This window comes from Lissotriton helveticus, chromosome 3_1 (genome assembly GCF_964261635.1).
Source record: "Lissotriton helveticus chromosome 3_1, aLisHel1.1, whole genome shotgun sequence".
NCBI classification, from domain to species: domain Eukaryota; kingdom Metazoa; phylum Chordata; class Amphibia; order Caudata; family Salamandridae; genus Lissotriton; species Lissotriton helveticus.
In genome coordinates, this window is record NC_136061.1 from 410,089,748 (window position 1) to 410,103,422 (window position 13,675).

The 13,675-nt window shown below is 47.5% G+C and overlaps 1 protein-coding gene across 1 annotated transcript in view; it reads right to left on the bottom strand.

Moving 5' to 3' along the window:
- Positions 1-382: 382 nt before the first annotated feature.
- Positions 383-13,675, bottom strand: part of MPP4 (MAGUK p55 scaffold protein 4) — a 273,595-nt gene continuing 260,302 nt past the window's right edge. The window contains exon 21 of the mRNA XM_078683624.1: positions 383-1,892. Within this exon, the coding sequence (XP_078539750.1) occupies positions 1,701-1,892 (192 nt within the window). The 3' untranslated portion in view covers positions 383-1,700. The remainder of the gene's footprint in view (positions 1,893-13,675) is intronic.

Here is a 13,675-nt window from a genome sequence, read left to right on the forward strand (position 1 = left end):
TCAGTGATGAGAACATCAGAGACAGATGGGTTTAATAGGGTGGCCCTTGGAAGGTGTGCGCCCTCGGCAATCACCCACATTGCCCCTCCCTTAAAACGGCTCTGACCAGTCACGCGGATGGCGGGGTCTGATTGACCGGCCTCCAACACACCGACAAAAGAGGACTTCTGGTGAGTCATGGGGGTACTGGCAGGAGTTGAAAAAGAGGCGCTAATACGAAAAACGTATTTTAAAAAGGGTGTTATGGGAAATGTGTCCTCTTAGTAGTGGGCGAGTGAGTTGTTAGTTCCAGTGTGAGGACTCCCATCAATAAGTCAGTATTATGCCAAGGAGGGCAGCCACGGTGGCCAGGACCATTAAAACGCTTTGCTCCGTAAGTATTATTTCTTTATTAACAATTTAAAAATTGGATTTGAGGTAAAAATGTGGTACATATATAAACCATAGTGCTACGTTTACAACACAAATAGACATATATATACTTCATGCAATGCACATACATTAACACAAAAAGTCTAAATTCCACATTTTCATTACTTCCCTTCTACACACATTCTGCTGCAGTTTATTGTGGAGTGTCAGAAAGAAATAACACTACTTGTGCTTGTACAAAACTTCAAGAGTGTCAAAGCATTCATGATTTGTGTTTTCCTAAAACAAAAACACGCTTTGTTTTTTAAAAGAAAAAAAAACAAATAAAAGCTGACTACCCTCGAAGCCGCAGTGGCATGGCAGGCACACATCAGTCATCATTGTTCATTTCTACTGAAAGTGCTGCAGCCATGCCAGCAGGATCACTTTCGCCAAAGAAGCCAGCAGCCAACCCAAGATTTAGCAGGCGAGCTGTAACAGGGGTGGAAGCTGCCCCATGTTTTTGGCAGCTCCGTCCGTCAAGCCAAACAAGCCAGTAAACTCCTTCAGTCAGATTTGAAACCTGGGTAAACATATTTACTTCCTTTTCTAATATATTATAAACACAGCAGAAACATTTTTGCACCAAGGCAAAAACACAGAAAATTAATTGTGAAGCCATTGGTAAGAAATATATAGCCTACTTATTGTTTATAAATAATTTTACATGACTAACTAAGATTTCAACATAGAAATGCCAGCCCATTAAGACACTCTTGCTAAAAAGCAAACTTGCAATGTTTTTGATAATTATTTACTAAAATATATCAGGCTGATTTTGATTCTAGCTTGTTCACATCTTTCATATTTGACACATGGAGGCAATCCATTGTTTTCCTTTTTACTGGCTGGTTGCTAATGGCACTAATGAGACTATTACATAGCCATGGCATATTGCAGATGGTTACACTGTGCCACTGACTTTATGTTGTTGGTGATGTAGTGTAGTTCCAACAGTTATTTCCAATTTCACAAGCTTGAATTATTGTTGCCACCCTGTGCCTAATATTTGTATTACATGTATACATTGTTTTTGAGTTCATCTGGCGCCAATAGAATGCAAGCCAGATGTGTTGACTTTGCAAGTGAAGGTCTCATTATGTAAAAACAGCAAAAATATGGTGGTCAGTTTGCGTCATGCTTTTATTCTGATGTAAAACTTTATTTTTGAGCTAACGCAGTGTATTCTGTTCCCTAGTAGACAAACAGCAGAGCGGCACAAATGGATTTGCCTTGTTTTTGCACCGGTGCAAAGTTTCTGCCCTGAAGTATGTCTCCGAACTGGCGCATTACTGTTGGGTGCCTGAGCAGATCCATGATGCCGGGACCCACTGAGGCTCTTCCTGTGCCCTGCAGATCGCAGACACAAGCTGGACACAAGCAGTCTGCAAATTGTCATTGACAATGGTCAAGTCAAAGTATTGACCATACTGGGCTTCCATCTTCTTGGCAGACTCCTCAATCTCTTGGATATCCTCCTCCTAGGAGAAATGAAATAGCAGGAATGAGGATGAACTGGATACTTTAAACATTACTAATTATTTTATTCATCCACTCTTAATTTAAATGTTCAGTATTTCACATCTCACTTAGGACAGGGGGTCAGCCACTATTCTAAGTGCTCCAGATTTTAGGTTGCAACCAGAGACCCTGCTAGCACGAAGACACCTCAGCTTTTAGCATCGTTTAATCACATAAGAAATCTCAGTTTCACCCTCCCACCCCTCATAGCAAAGCATGACTTCTCAAGGCAAACAAAGGATTTACTAATACACAATCTTAACAAATCAGAAGCTAATATTGAGCATGAACAAATTAATTTACTAGTCCAAGTACACATTTCGTGAATAGCTTTTACTTGTCCCATGTCACTTACACATGTAATTTGAACTTAAATGCTCAATGGTTTTGAAAATCGAGGCATATGATGGTAATCTCAGGTAAAAATAACTCTATTAATTGGGTTCACGCCCTGTGAACAGCTCTAACTCCAAACCCAGAGCAAAACAAACTATTTCTAACAGTCCATGGTCTGAAAGGTCTTCGACCAACCACAATGTGGGGCTCACCAGATCGTTAGTAATAGCACTGGCCAATGCTGTATTTTCCACCTGAACATCTCAATATACAAATTGATAGGGTAAAGGGAATCCATAGCCTGGCCACAAGACTGTGCCTACCCGAAAAAACGAATTCAAGCAAATCCAATCTTGAAAACATGTCTGTGTCTCCAGTTGTAGGACAGGACAAATCCTCAGTCAAGCTGTTAAAACAAAGAATACTTGTTGTACAATACTCTTAATCCCTCCTCTGCAGCAAAACCAAATACGTTGCTCTGTAGAAAGCATCTGAATTGGCCTTGCTGAAGCAAGCCTTCAACTAACCGTTAGAGTACTTGAATTAGATTTTAGTTGACTACCCCTGGATGAGGGAATGCACCCCATCTTGTGGCCCAACCTGTCCAGGTTTCGGGGACATCCAATAGAAATAGTTTACAGGGATAAAGAGACGGAGAATGTGCGTGGAGATGGAATGTTGAGGCTAATAACTAATAAGGGCAGTGCTGTGAACTATCCCATGCAGAATTGTTATAGTCATAAACAAAACTCTCTTATTATTATTATCATTATAGGTAACCAGTGGGGTTGCTCAAGGATACATGAAATATGTTCTTAGCAATCAGCAGAGGGGCTGCATTCTGTAACCGCAACAGACCCTTTATGAGCTTGTCCGGAAAACCCAAATAGCAGGTATTGTCATAGTCTAGGTAGGATTGGGCCAAAGTTAGATCTGCCGAGGTGTGATGATGAATGTCGATGTAAGGCAGGGTTTTAAAAAAAAGTTTATGCTGCTAAAAACAAAAATATGTAAATCATGCATTGAAGAGACCCATTTAAAATAATTTTGAGCGATCTTAAAAGTTTAACTTTAAGAATGTTCTTTTTGTGAAAATAACCTTCACAATATGCCTAAGGGAGATATTGGCTATACAAATGTTCCTGAAAGGCTGATTGATGATGAGGACATGTCTGAATATGACATATAAAGAAATCTCGGGATACAGCCATCTTAAACATTGACGCTTTTCCTACCATAAAGAGCGGTAGTGATTGCCGGTGTTTTACATATTCCTCCTGACGTTTGAGTTGGGGTTCCAGATTTACCTCGTAATATGAATCTTGGCTTTTAGTTATCCAGAGCCCCAGGTATTTAAACTTTGATTTCATTATCCGCCGTGGCAGGGTGATTGTGTTACCCTGCGGACATCCTCCTATCAGGAACAACAGTGATTTGTCCCAATTTATGGCAAAACTGGAATGATCCCAGAATATGCAGAAGATATCCCACAGTCTGTCTAGAGATTGGGCCACTTTGGTCAAATATAGTAAAATATTGTCTGCGTATAGTTAGATGCATTCATCTTCGCCACCAGGCCATGCCCATACCTGTGTATCTACACGCACCCATGCCGCCAAGACATCTATGGCTAGGGCAAACAACATTGGCGAGAGAGCGCGGACATCCTTGCCGCGTACCCCTTCGCACACTGAACTCCCACGATATGTGGCCGTCAACCCTCACTCTTGCCTTAGGTTGGCCGTATAGCAATCTAACCCACCTAATGTAGTTAGGACCATATCCCATCTTAGCCATCACTCCCAAGTGGTAGACCCATTCAACCAAGTCAAAGGCCTTTTTTTTATGTCCAGGGAACAATCACTTCCTTGCCGGCGAGCCCCAGGCTGTCACCAAGTTGTTATGACCCCATCATAGATACAGCTTGGTCAATCAGCCCAATATAAACCCATTCTGGTCTGGATGGCCTAACTCCATCACCACTGCCCTTAGTCCGGTCACAAAAAGATTTAGCCATTGTCTTGATGTCCGCGTTCAGAAGTGATATTGGTCAATAGGAGTCGCATAAATCTGTGGGTTTTCCTGGCTTCAGAATCAGAATAACCCTTGCGGTACACATGTTGTCTGGTAGATCCCCCTATTGGAAAACCCTCATATGTGGCGTATAGAGTGGGACCACCATCCACCTTGGCAGTCTCCTGAACATTTAAGTCGTTCAGTCATGGGTCTTTCCCGGATTTAATTTGACCCACGGCTGAGGAAACTTCCTCCACTGTGATATCTACATCTGGGTCTTTCATTCGATCTCCTCCCAACTTTCTCATGGGACAGTCATTAATCAAGAACAATACTTACTGTTAAGGGGTGCGCAAATGGGAATTATAGAACAGCTCAAAATGCTTTGCAAACTTTGCTATTTTATCGATCCTTCTCACCGTGTCTCCAGTATCTGTCTGTAATTCTATGACGGTCATACTATCTCTATCTTTACTACTAAGCCACACAACCAGTTTGCCTGTTTTGTTCCCTTCTTCATGGATTTGTAACTGCTTCCCATATAGGAGGTTCTTGCCTCATGTTTGGCCACTGTCTGGTACTCTGCCCTCTTGAGGTACATGGCTGTTTTACCTGGGGGTTCAGAGTCTCCACGTATTCCCTCTCTTACAGTGTCAACATTTCCCTCCAAAATTGTTGATCTAGGGCATGTCTCCACTCTCTCCCCTATCTCTCCAGTGATGATGATCCCCCTAATCGTGGTCTTGTAGTCAAAAAGGGAAGTTCTGATATCACCCATAGCCCCATGCCCCAAAGCCAATCTCATTCTTACCAGACTTTGCCTTTGATCAGGGCCCTCATTGTCCCAAATGTTCTGAAGTCATGGGTTTTACCAGTGGCATCTGGTCATCCTCTGTTTCATGCGCTGTTTCTGTTTGCTCCGAACCACTGCCCTCTCTTTCCTTGGCGAGATATCTCCACCTGTTGTTTCTGAGAATGACAGTGCATTGTTGCAGCTCCTTGACTGTTTGTCCCTGCGCTGCCTTCATCTGTTACTTAGTGGGGGAGGAAGCGCTGTTTTTCCCTCTATTAGTCCTTCGCCTCAACGGCGATGGTTGCCACCCTCAGTCTCTTCCCCCCCAGGCGGTGGGGGCCTGACCAGAGGCCACGGTTTTCAAGCCATGACCAGGCATCCTTTGCGATTAAAAGGAGTTGAACCTTCCCTTCATGTTCCACTCTCAGCTTTGCCGGGTGAAGAAGTGAGAATCGGAAATCCCAGTTGCCGTAGCACTTTTTTGACAGGTACAAATGCTCCTCGTTGTCGCTGAACTAAGTTCGTGTAGACCAGATGAAATGTACTTCGTATCCATTCATAGACCAGGGGCCATTTTTCTCTCTGCATGGAGCATGACATCCCTAGCTCTAAAGCTCAACAGTCTCGTTATGATCAGGCATGGGTTGGTCCCAGGCTGCGGTGGATAGGAAGGAATTCTGTGTGCCAATTCCAAGGAGAAGAATCTGTAGGGTTTGCCCTGTAGGACAGTCTTATTCAACCATTCCTACACAAAGAGTTTGATGTTTGGCTCCTCTGGTTTCTCCGGTACTACTACAATTCTAACACTGTGTCAGCGGGACCTGCCCTCAGCATCCTCCACTCTACCTGCCAATTGTTACATCTCCTTCTTCGTGTCAGAACACTTCTCAGTAAGGTCTTTCACTTATGGCAAGGTGGTGCCCAGTTAGTCTTTCGATTCCTTTACCTGTTCAGTCAGTTTCTTGTGGTCGACCCTTAGGAGTTCCACTTCACTCATCACCACTGTTATTTGAGTCTCTAAGGATGTTTTGGCGTCCTTTATTACTTGCAGTTTGGTTGTTGTGTGTGTTGCCAAGGTTGTGGCGTCCCCGCCCTTACCGGATACATCTGTCCCTGACCCGGAGGGAGGGGGTGGGCTCACCCGAGATACGGAGACGTACATTGTCCAGTCAGGCGCTCTTCCCCAGCTCCTGTGTTACTCGCATCAGTCTATGTGATGGGTGTTAAGTGTCGCTGGTCTGCACCTGCCCCCAGGGTATACTCGCATGCACTGCGGGCACCCCACTTTCAAGCTCTTGGCGCAACAGCCCTACCACAGAAGTTCAGTCTAAAAATGCAGGTCCGTGTCACTCCTCCAAGCAATTAGTATGGGTTGCAGTTCCCTTCCTTCACCACCTCACTGCCCTGGTTCATCCCCAGCTCATTCTCGCCCTTCTCATCAGCATTGATTCACAGCAGTTCCACGGAGAAGAGGGTGTCCCCTGCGCTACCCTCTGGGTCACTCTCACACCAGCTCTCCAATGTGCACGAGGTTGAGGAGGAGGGAGGATCAAGGATAGATCTCGCACATGGGTGGGGGTGGTTTTGCAGTCCCCAGGTTTGATATTAGGCCCTGTTGTGTGTTCATATTCTCGGGTCCCCGGGAGGGGGTGGTGGAAGAGTGAGACGCTCCCCCCTCCTATTAAATTGTCTGCCATGCCTCGGGCCGTCTCCTATGTGCCTTCCTCATTGAAGAGTGTCCCCCTTCTGATTCAGGCCTTCAGAGGTATACCGTCCGTGTCCATGCCTTCTGATCATTTCCCCAGGTCGGCTCTCACCCGACATTTGCTGTCACTCTTTGCGGGGCCATGCAGCTACATAATGTCACCTCTTCTGCTGCTTGCCCCTCACTTCTTGGGTGGTTCTGCACGGTTTCACAAATGCTACCTATGGGCACCTTGCTGCGGCTCAATTTCGGTCGGTCTCACGGCCTCTTGTTGTTTCCTAACCCATGTTAAGGCACTGTGGCGAACGTAAACAAAACAGGTCAGGATGGGGGAGCCTCCTGCTCTCTGCTGCCGTCTCCAGCCACAGGCGGTTCCCCCAGGTACCGGCCGCACTTTGTCTCTGTGTTGTCTTTTCCCCCCTTTTTAGGTCTCGGCCTAGCGTACACTGCGCAGCAGTATCGCGCAGCTGAGATTTAATGTTTTCCTAGAGTGGGGCTTGAACCCGCCCCTCTTCTCCATTGGCTGGCTTCCTAAACGGAGGCCAGCCATTGGAGGAGAGGGGCATAACTCCGTTCAAGCCCGTCTTTTTGGGATAGAGGGGTGTGTTTTGGCTGTTCTTTCTCTCCCTGACGTCATCGGGAGAGAGCAGCCCCTCATCACGCTGCCTGCACGCCCAAGTCAGCTCTCTGATTGGTGTTCCTTATTAACCAATCAGAGGGCCGACTTGGGCGTGCAGGCAGCGTGAGCATTTCTGCCCGACCGCTGCCGGAAGAAGTCGGTTCAGCATCCTGTAATTCTGGGCAACTTACTTAATCTCCTCGCTCTTACCAAAAAAAATGAATGTGTACGTGTATAAGGTAACTGTTGCTTATGTAAAGCACTCCAATTGTAAAGCACTCCAATACCTCACGGTCGTGTTCGCGGTATGTACATTTGCAATAAGTAAATATAATGTGGTATTTTGCGTATTGAGCTTTCAACGTGCCTGCTCGTCTGATTTGTCCTGCCAAATACAGCACGTGTACATGGGATTGCGGGATGGAGGGAGCCCCATTGTTGAATCCAGTGATTGACTGTCACCTTGATTGATTGATGGGGGGAGATACGTGTGCCTTGGGAAGAGTAAAAGAGACACTGCTCATTACTCAGTCAAACTAGAAAAATGTTGGCGTCAGTATGCAATTCAGCAGTAGGATAAGATATCCGACCTGCCAGAGTGATCGACCACGTCTGAGATCGTCCACCCCCTAAAAAACCACTCAGACTCCTTCAAGCTCGCATCACCCCTCACCCACACGCTTATCCCTCAGAGGTGCACGGGATTATCTCCGTGCCCCCTTCCTCCTAACCCCTCTGTCGATGTGCAGTCAAGAGAAAGAACACCCCTATGAGGAATCACAGGCCCCGTGACCTTTAACCCCTCCTACAACACAAGCCTGCCTATCATTTACCCCTCCCCCGCCTCACAAGGGGATGTCATTACCTGGCTGGAAGCCCCTCCAAGCTTGCGTTACCTGGGCACACCCCCTCCATATCCTATTCCGCAGATCCCGAGGCCATCACTGTCGGCCTTTACAACCCCCTCCCTATGCACGTTGCCTCCACCGATCACTCTTCTGCCCCTCCCCCATCACCTGTCCCCTTCAATTTACCCCTCTCTGCGCCTGAGATCACCCTTCCAACAAGCATTTACAATGCAATGGTCTCGGCCTCGTTCGTTGTGCTTGCTCTCCTGCCCCCTCGTTCGTTGTGCTTGCTCTCCTGCCACTGCTCCCTCGTTCGTTGTGCTTGCTCTCCTGCCCCCTTGTTCTTTGTGCTTGCTCTCCTGCCCCCTCGTTCGTTGTGCTTGCTCTCCTGCCCCTGCCCCCTCGTTGCTTGTGCTTGCTCTCCTGCCCCTGCCCCCTCGTTGCTTGTGCTTGCTCTCCTGCCCTCCATCATTGCTTGTGCTTGCTCTCCTGCCCCCTCGTTAGTTGTGCTTGCTCTCCTGCCCCTGCCCCCTCGTTGCTTGTGCTTGCTCTCTTGCCCCCGCCCCCTCGTTTGTTGTGCTTGCTCTCCTGCCCCCCCTCGCTGGTTGTGCTTGCTCTCCTGCCCCCTCGTTCGTTGTGCTTTCTCTCCTGCCCCCTTGTTGCTTGTGCTTGCTCTCCTGCCCCCTCGTTGCTTGTGCTTGCTCTCCTGCCCCTGCCCCCTCGTTTGTTGTGCTTGCCCTCCTGCCCCTGCACCCTCGTTGTTTGTGCTTGCTCTCCTGCCCCTGCCCCCTCGTTGCTTGTGCTTGCTCTCCTGCCCCTGCCCCCTCGTTGCTTGTGCTTGCTGTCCTGCCCCTGCCCCCTCGCTGTGCCTGCTCCCCTGCCACTTCACTGTGCTTGCTCCCCTACACCCTCGTTCGTTGTGCTTGCTCTCCTGCCCCTATGTTGCTTGTGCTTGCTCTCTTGCCCCTGCCCCCTCGTTGCTTGTGCTTGCTGTCCTGCCCCTGCCCCCTTGCTGTGCCTGCTCCCCTGCCCCCATCATTGCTTGTGCTTGCTCTCCTGCCCCCTCGTTAGTTGTGCTTGCTCTCCTGCCCCTGCCACCTCGTTGCTTGTGCTTGCTCTCCTGCCCCCGCCCCCTCGTTTGTTGTGCTTGCTCTCCTGCCCCCCGCTCGCTGGTTGTGCTTGCTCTCCTGCCCCTGCCCCCTCGTTCGTTGTGCCTGCTCTCCTGTCCCCTTGTTGCTTATGCTTGCTCTCCTGCCCCCTCGTTGCTTGTGCTTGCTCTCCTGCCCCTGCCCCCTCGTTTGTTGTGCTTGCTCTCCTGCCCCTGCCCCCTCGTTGCTTGTGCTTGCTCTCCTGCCCCGGCCCCCCTCGCTGTGCCTGCTCCCCTGCCCCTTCGCTGTGCTTGCTCTCCTGCCTCTGCTCCCTCGCTGTACCTGCTCCCCTGCCCCTTCGCTGTGCTTGCTCCCCCGCCCCCTCGTTCGTTGTGCTTGCTCTCCTGTCCCTGCCCCCACGTTGCTTGTGCTTGCTGTCCTGCTCCTGCCCCCTCGTTGCTTGTGCTTGCTCTCCTGCCCCCGCCCCTCGTTGCTTGTGCTTGCTCTCCTGCCCCTGCCCCCTCGTTGCTTGTGCTTGCTCTCCTGCCCTGCTATTGGCATTGTAAATGACAATGCCATTTATTTATGTTTTAAAAACAAAAACAAATAAAAATAATGTCATGAGCAATGCCAATAGCTCTAACTTTAAGAATGCAGAGACCATTGCATTGTAAATGCTTGTTACTACACCTAGTGTTCTTAGACTCCTTCTTTGTCTTGTAGCCCTGATGACCATGCAGACCGCTCGTCCATCATGCATTGGTTCCTGTGGCTGCACCTAGAGCTTAATTTGTAAAATATTAAGTGCCAGGTCTCTGACCAGGAAGCCACTGCACCTCTCCAGGCATTCACCCAGGCATTTGGGAGCTCTGCGGTTCAGAGCCGGGCCGACCCCGATTATTATCCTCCCTTTTTCGATGGTATACTGGGAGCGGCTGTAACTCCAGTCCCCAGGGTATTCAAAGAGCTAGATGTGGCAGAAGATCTTTCTCCTATTTGGCCCCCACCCTCTGGAAGAAATTGCCATTTTCTGCAAGACCCTGTCCAGAATGTAGCAAATTTAGAAAAGCACAAAAAAAGAGTGCTGTTTTAGATTTGGCTTTGCCTTTTTGTACTGACTGTGCACCGAGATACCCCGATTGGGGTGATTTGTGTGCGGTATCACATTAATTCATTGATTAATTCATTGAGCTCCGGCGACCGTGTCTTGGTTGGCGACGACGGCCGCTATTCTGCCCTCCAATCGCTTGCTAGTTGTGACAGTTGGTCGGGTCGGGCACCATTTTGCTGTCAGTCTCAGGAGTATGCTTGGTCTCTCACGTCACCTCTAGCCATCTCTGGGGGTATGAAGACCCCAGGTTTTCTTCGCCAGTTACTGGATACATGGGCACCCTATGGCAAGGGCCGCTGGCGAGTCGAAAATCGGGATAATATGGCCTCAGAGCTCCGAAAGTAACATCCGACAGCATGGATGATGAGGCCACGACCCCAGTTCAGCTTCTTTTTGACATAGTACTTTTCTGCCTTCTGCTGCAATGTTTTTCAACACTCAGCTAGAATTTTCATAGGAGTTTCATTTCATTTTACAGCTGGTGGCCTTGTTCTGTAAAGTGAACCAAAGCAGGAGTACTGCCTGACTATAGCCGCACATGTGTTAGGAAAAAGTGGGGCGAGGCAGTACATAAGGATGTAATGGCTAAATCATATATCGAGAATCGATTATTTCTTCTCATCTCGGGTGATCCACTTTGACTCCAACAACAGATTTGGACTTTGCTAGTTACATGAGTTACATTTTGGAAAAGAGGGTTTTTAACACCTCTACTTGGTGATCTGTCACTTAGAAATAATAATTTTGCTCTAGAGGGCGCTATGAAAAGGCTGCTTTAGGAGTTGCAGACACTGGATTGCCAGTGTATCACAACTGATTCAATAAAACAAAAAAATGGATTGTAATTTAAATGGCCTCTAAGTTTCCGCATGTGCAATGTAGAAGAAATAGTTAGTAAAACCTGAGGTCAAATGCCTGAAGGTCTGCTAGAAACAAAGTAGAACTTCTGAAAATCAAGGAAACAAATCCAGCAATCAAGCTTTGTCAGTGGTATCAGCAAATGCTGCGAAGTTCTGTATTTCGATTGCAGTTCACTGGCTTGCAGCGCAGTGTGGCTTACACAACCATTCATCAAGATTTGGGTAATAATAGCACCTAATTGTAAAGTACTGTGAGGTAATTATATTTGGGTTGTATCTAAGGTAAGCAATAATTATATTATCACCATCATACGTCTTACTCTGCTGGTATAGGATTGAGCAGTAGAAAAGGCTTGCCAGCTTTGGTGAGACTTTGGTCAGACTGCTTAGGTGTGTCTGTAGACTGCATCCTGCTAGTCATCCGTTTAGTGAAGCAAGAAGAGCCTTCAAAGCAATGGAAACTCTGCAACGTATCTGCCCTCGGCTAGGAATCCCCAAGGTAAGATGCACGACGACCCGAAATTAATTCCCAAATATGGAAGGCAAGATGAAAAAATTGATGAGCGAAATCTTCATTGATGAAACCAGCAGCAAATGCCTGAAGCAGATTCATTTAGATGCCAAGGTGTTCTCCACACACAGCTATCAACCACCTCCGAGTCCCTACAAGCAACAGACATGTCACTTAACACCTGGGGAATGGCACAAGTCACATAAGGGGCAGAAGAAAACATCCGCAAGTACCAAATAATCCAAAATACTGTTTGCAGAAAACGCCAGTATCCAAGACTTCTTTGGTACCCATAGAATGAGGCTCATCATGCAACACACTCTGCCCTGCTTAAAGGGTCATCTTTAGCACGATTATGGCACAGATTTGCAGTGGTTTGCAGCCTGTACTTATCACATAGACAATAGTCTACACCAGTGCTTCCCAAATGTATTAGAGCAATGGCCCAATTTTTAGAACAACAAACATTTGTGACACACCTAGGGGCCCATTACGATGTCGGGCGGATTGCCTCCGCCAGGTTGGCGGTAGCCACCGCCGGCCTGGTGGAGGCAATCCGCCCGACACCGTTTCCCGAATTCCCCCCGCCATATTAGTATGGCGGGGGGGACCGCGGCAGACGGAAAGACCGTCCGCCGCTTTTCCGCCACGGTCGCCTTGCGATCGCGGCGGAAAGGGAATAATATGGTGGCGGTGTCCAATGGACACCGCCAGCCATATTACGATGCTTAGGTATAGGGGCCTTTCCGCGGCGGCAATGCCGCCACGGAAAGGCAGGCGGTGTTTGCTGTGGGGGGCCCCCCTGGGGAAGGCAGAGGTGGGGGAGAACAGGGGGGGTACCTATGGGACCCCCCACATTTGCATATGCAAAGCGGCAGGCACCGCGCGGTGCCTGCCACTTTGCATATGCAAATGCGTTTAAACATTTTTAGCATTGTGGCGGGCGGTGCAAAGTGCACCGCCCGCCACAATGCTAAAGATGAAGGATGTACCCGCCACTGTGGTGGGCACATCCTAATTCCCCCAACGGGACCCCCGCCCTTATGGCGGGCGGTCCCGAATACCGATAGGGTGGCGGGCGGACAAAGCCGCCCATCATCCTAATGACCCCCCTAGTTTTTATAGACATGGGGAAGGTGATTTTTTTAATGGAACTAAAGCCTCGTGTGGTAGCGCACGGTCATTTAAAGACAGCAGATTTTCCATTGCATTGGCAATCCAATTTGCGCAGAGATACAATTTTACTGATAAAACTATATTGTACACAAATGACAATGTGTGGAATTTGGGTTTAAGTGAACATTTATCATTTGCGCATTACCAAGTAAAGTGTCTTGATTTGTTTTGATCCTATTAAAATCTTTATTTCCATCACACTTCAGAATTACAAGAAATTCACCTAATTTTTGCTTCCCTAACCACTGAATGTATACAGTTCATTTACAGGTATTTATATGTTGTCAGGTGTTATAAAAAAAAAAGACACCCTATCACACTCCCTGTATCCCAGCAGGATTGTCACATAATTCACTTTACTTTTCATTCTCTGACTCCAAAGTGAGAGAAGTTTGAAAACACCAATACCCATGTTAAAAAAATAAGCAGCAATTTGTCAGAAGACATAGCCTGACATTTGACCTCTGTCTTTGAAGCACAGTAAATGTGACAAGATAAATACAGAATTTAAAGGCATCTTTATTTATTGCTTGGACTTTTGCGACCCACCAAAATTGACTTGCACAGGTTAGGAAACTATGGTCTAAATAGCATGTTTTGAGAATAGTTCCCTCCTATGTTGCTTTAAATTTGATTATTATTTCTCATTTTACATGCCCAATGTTATGTATTGTCTCATT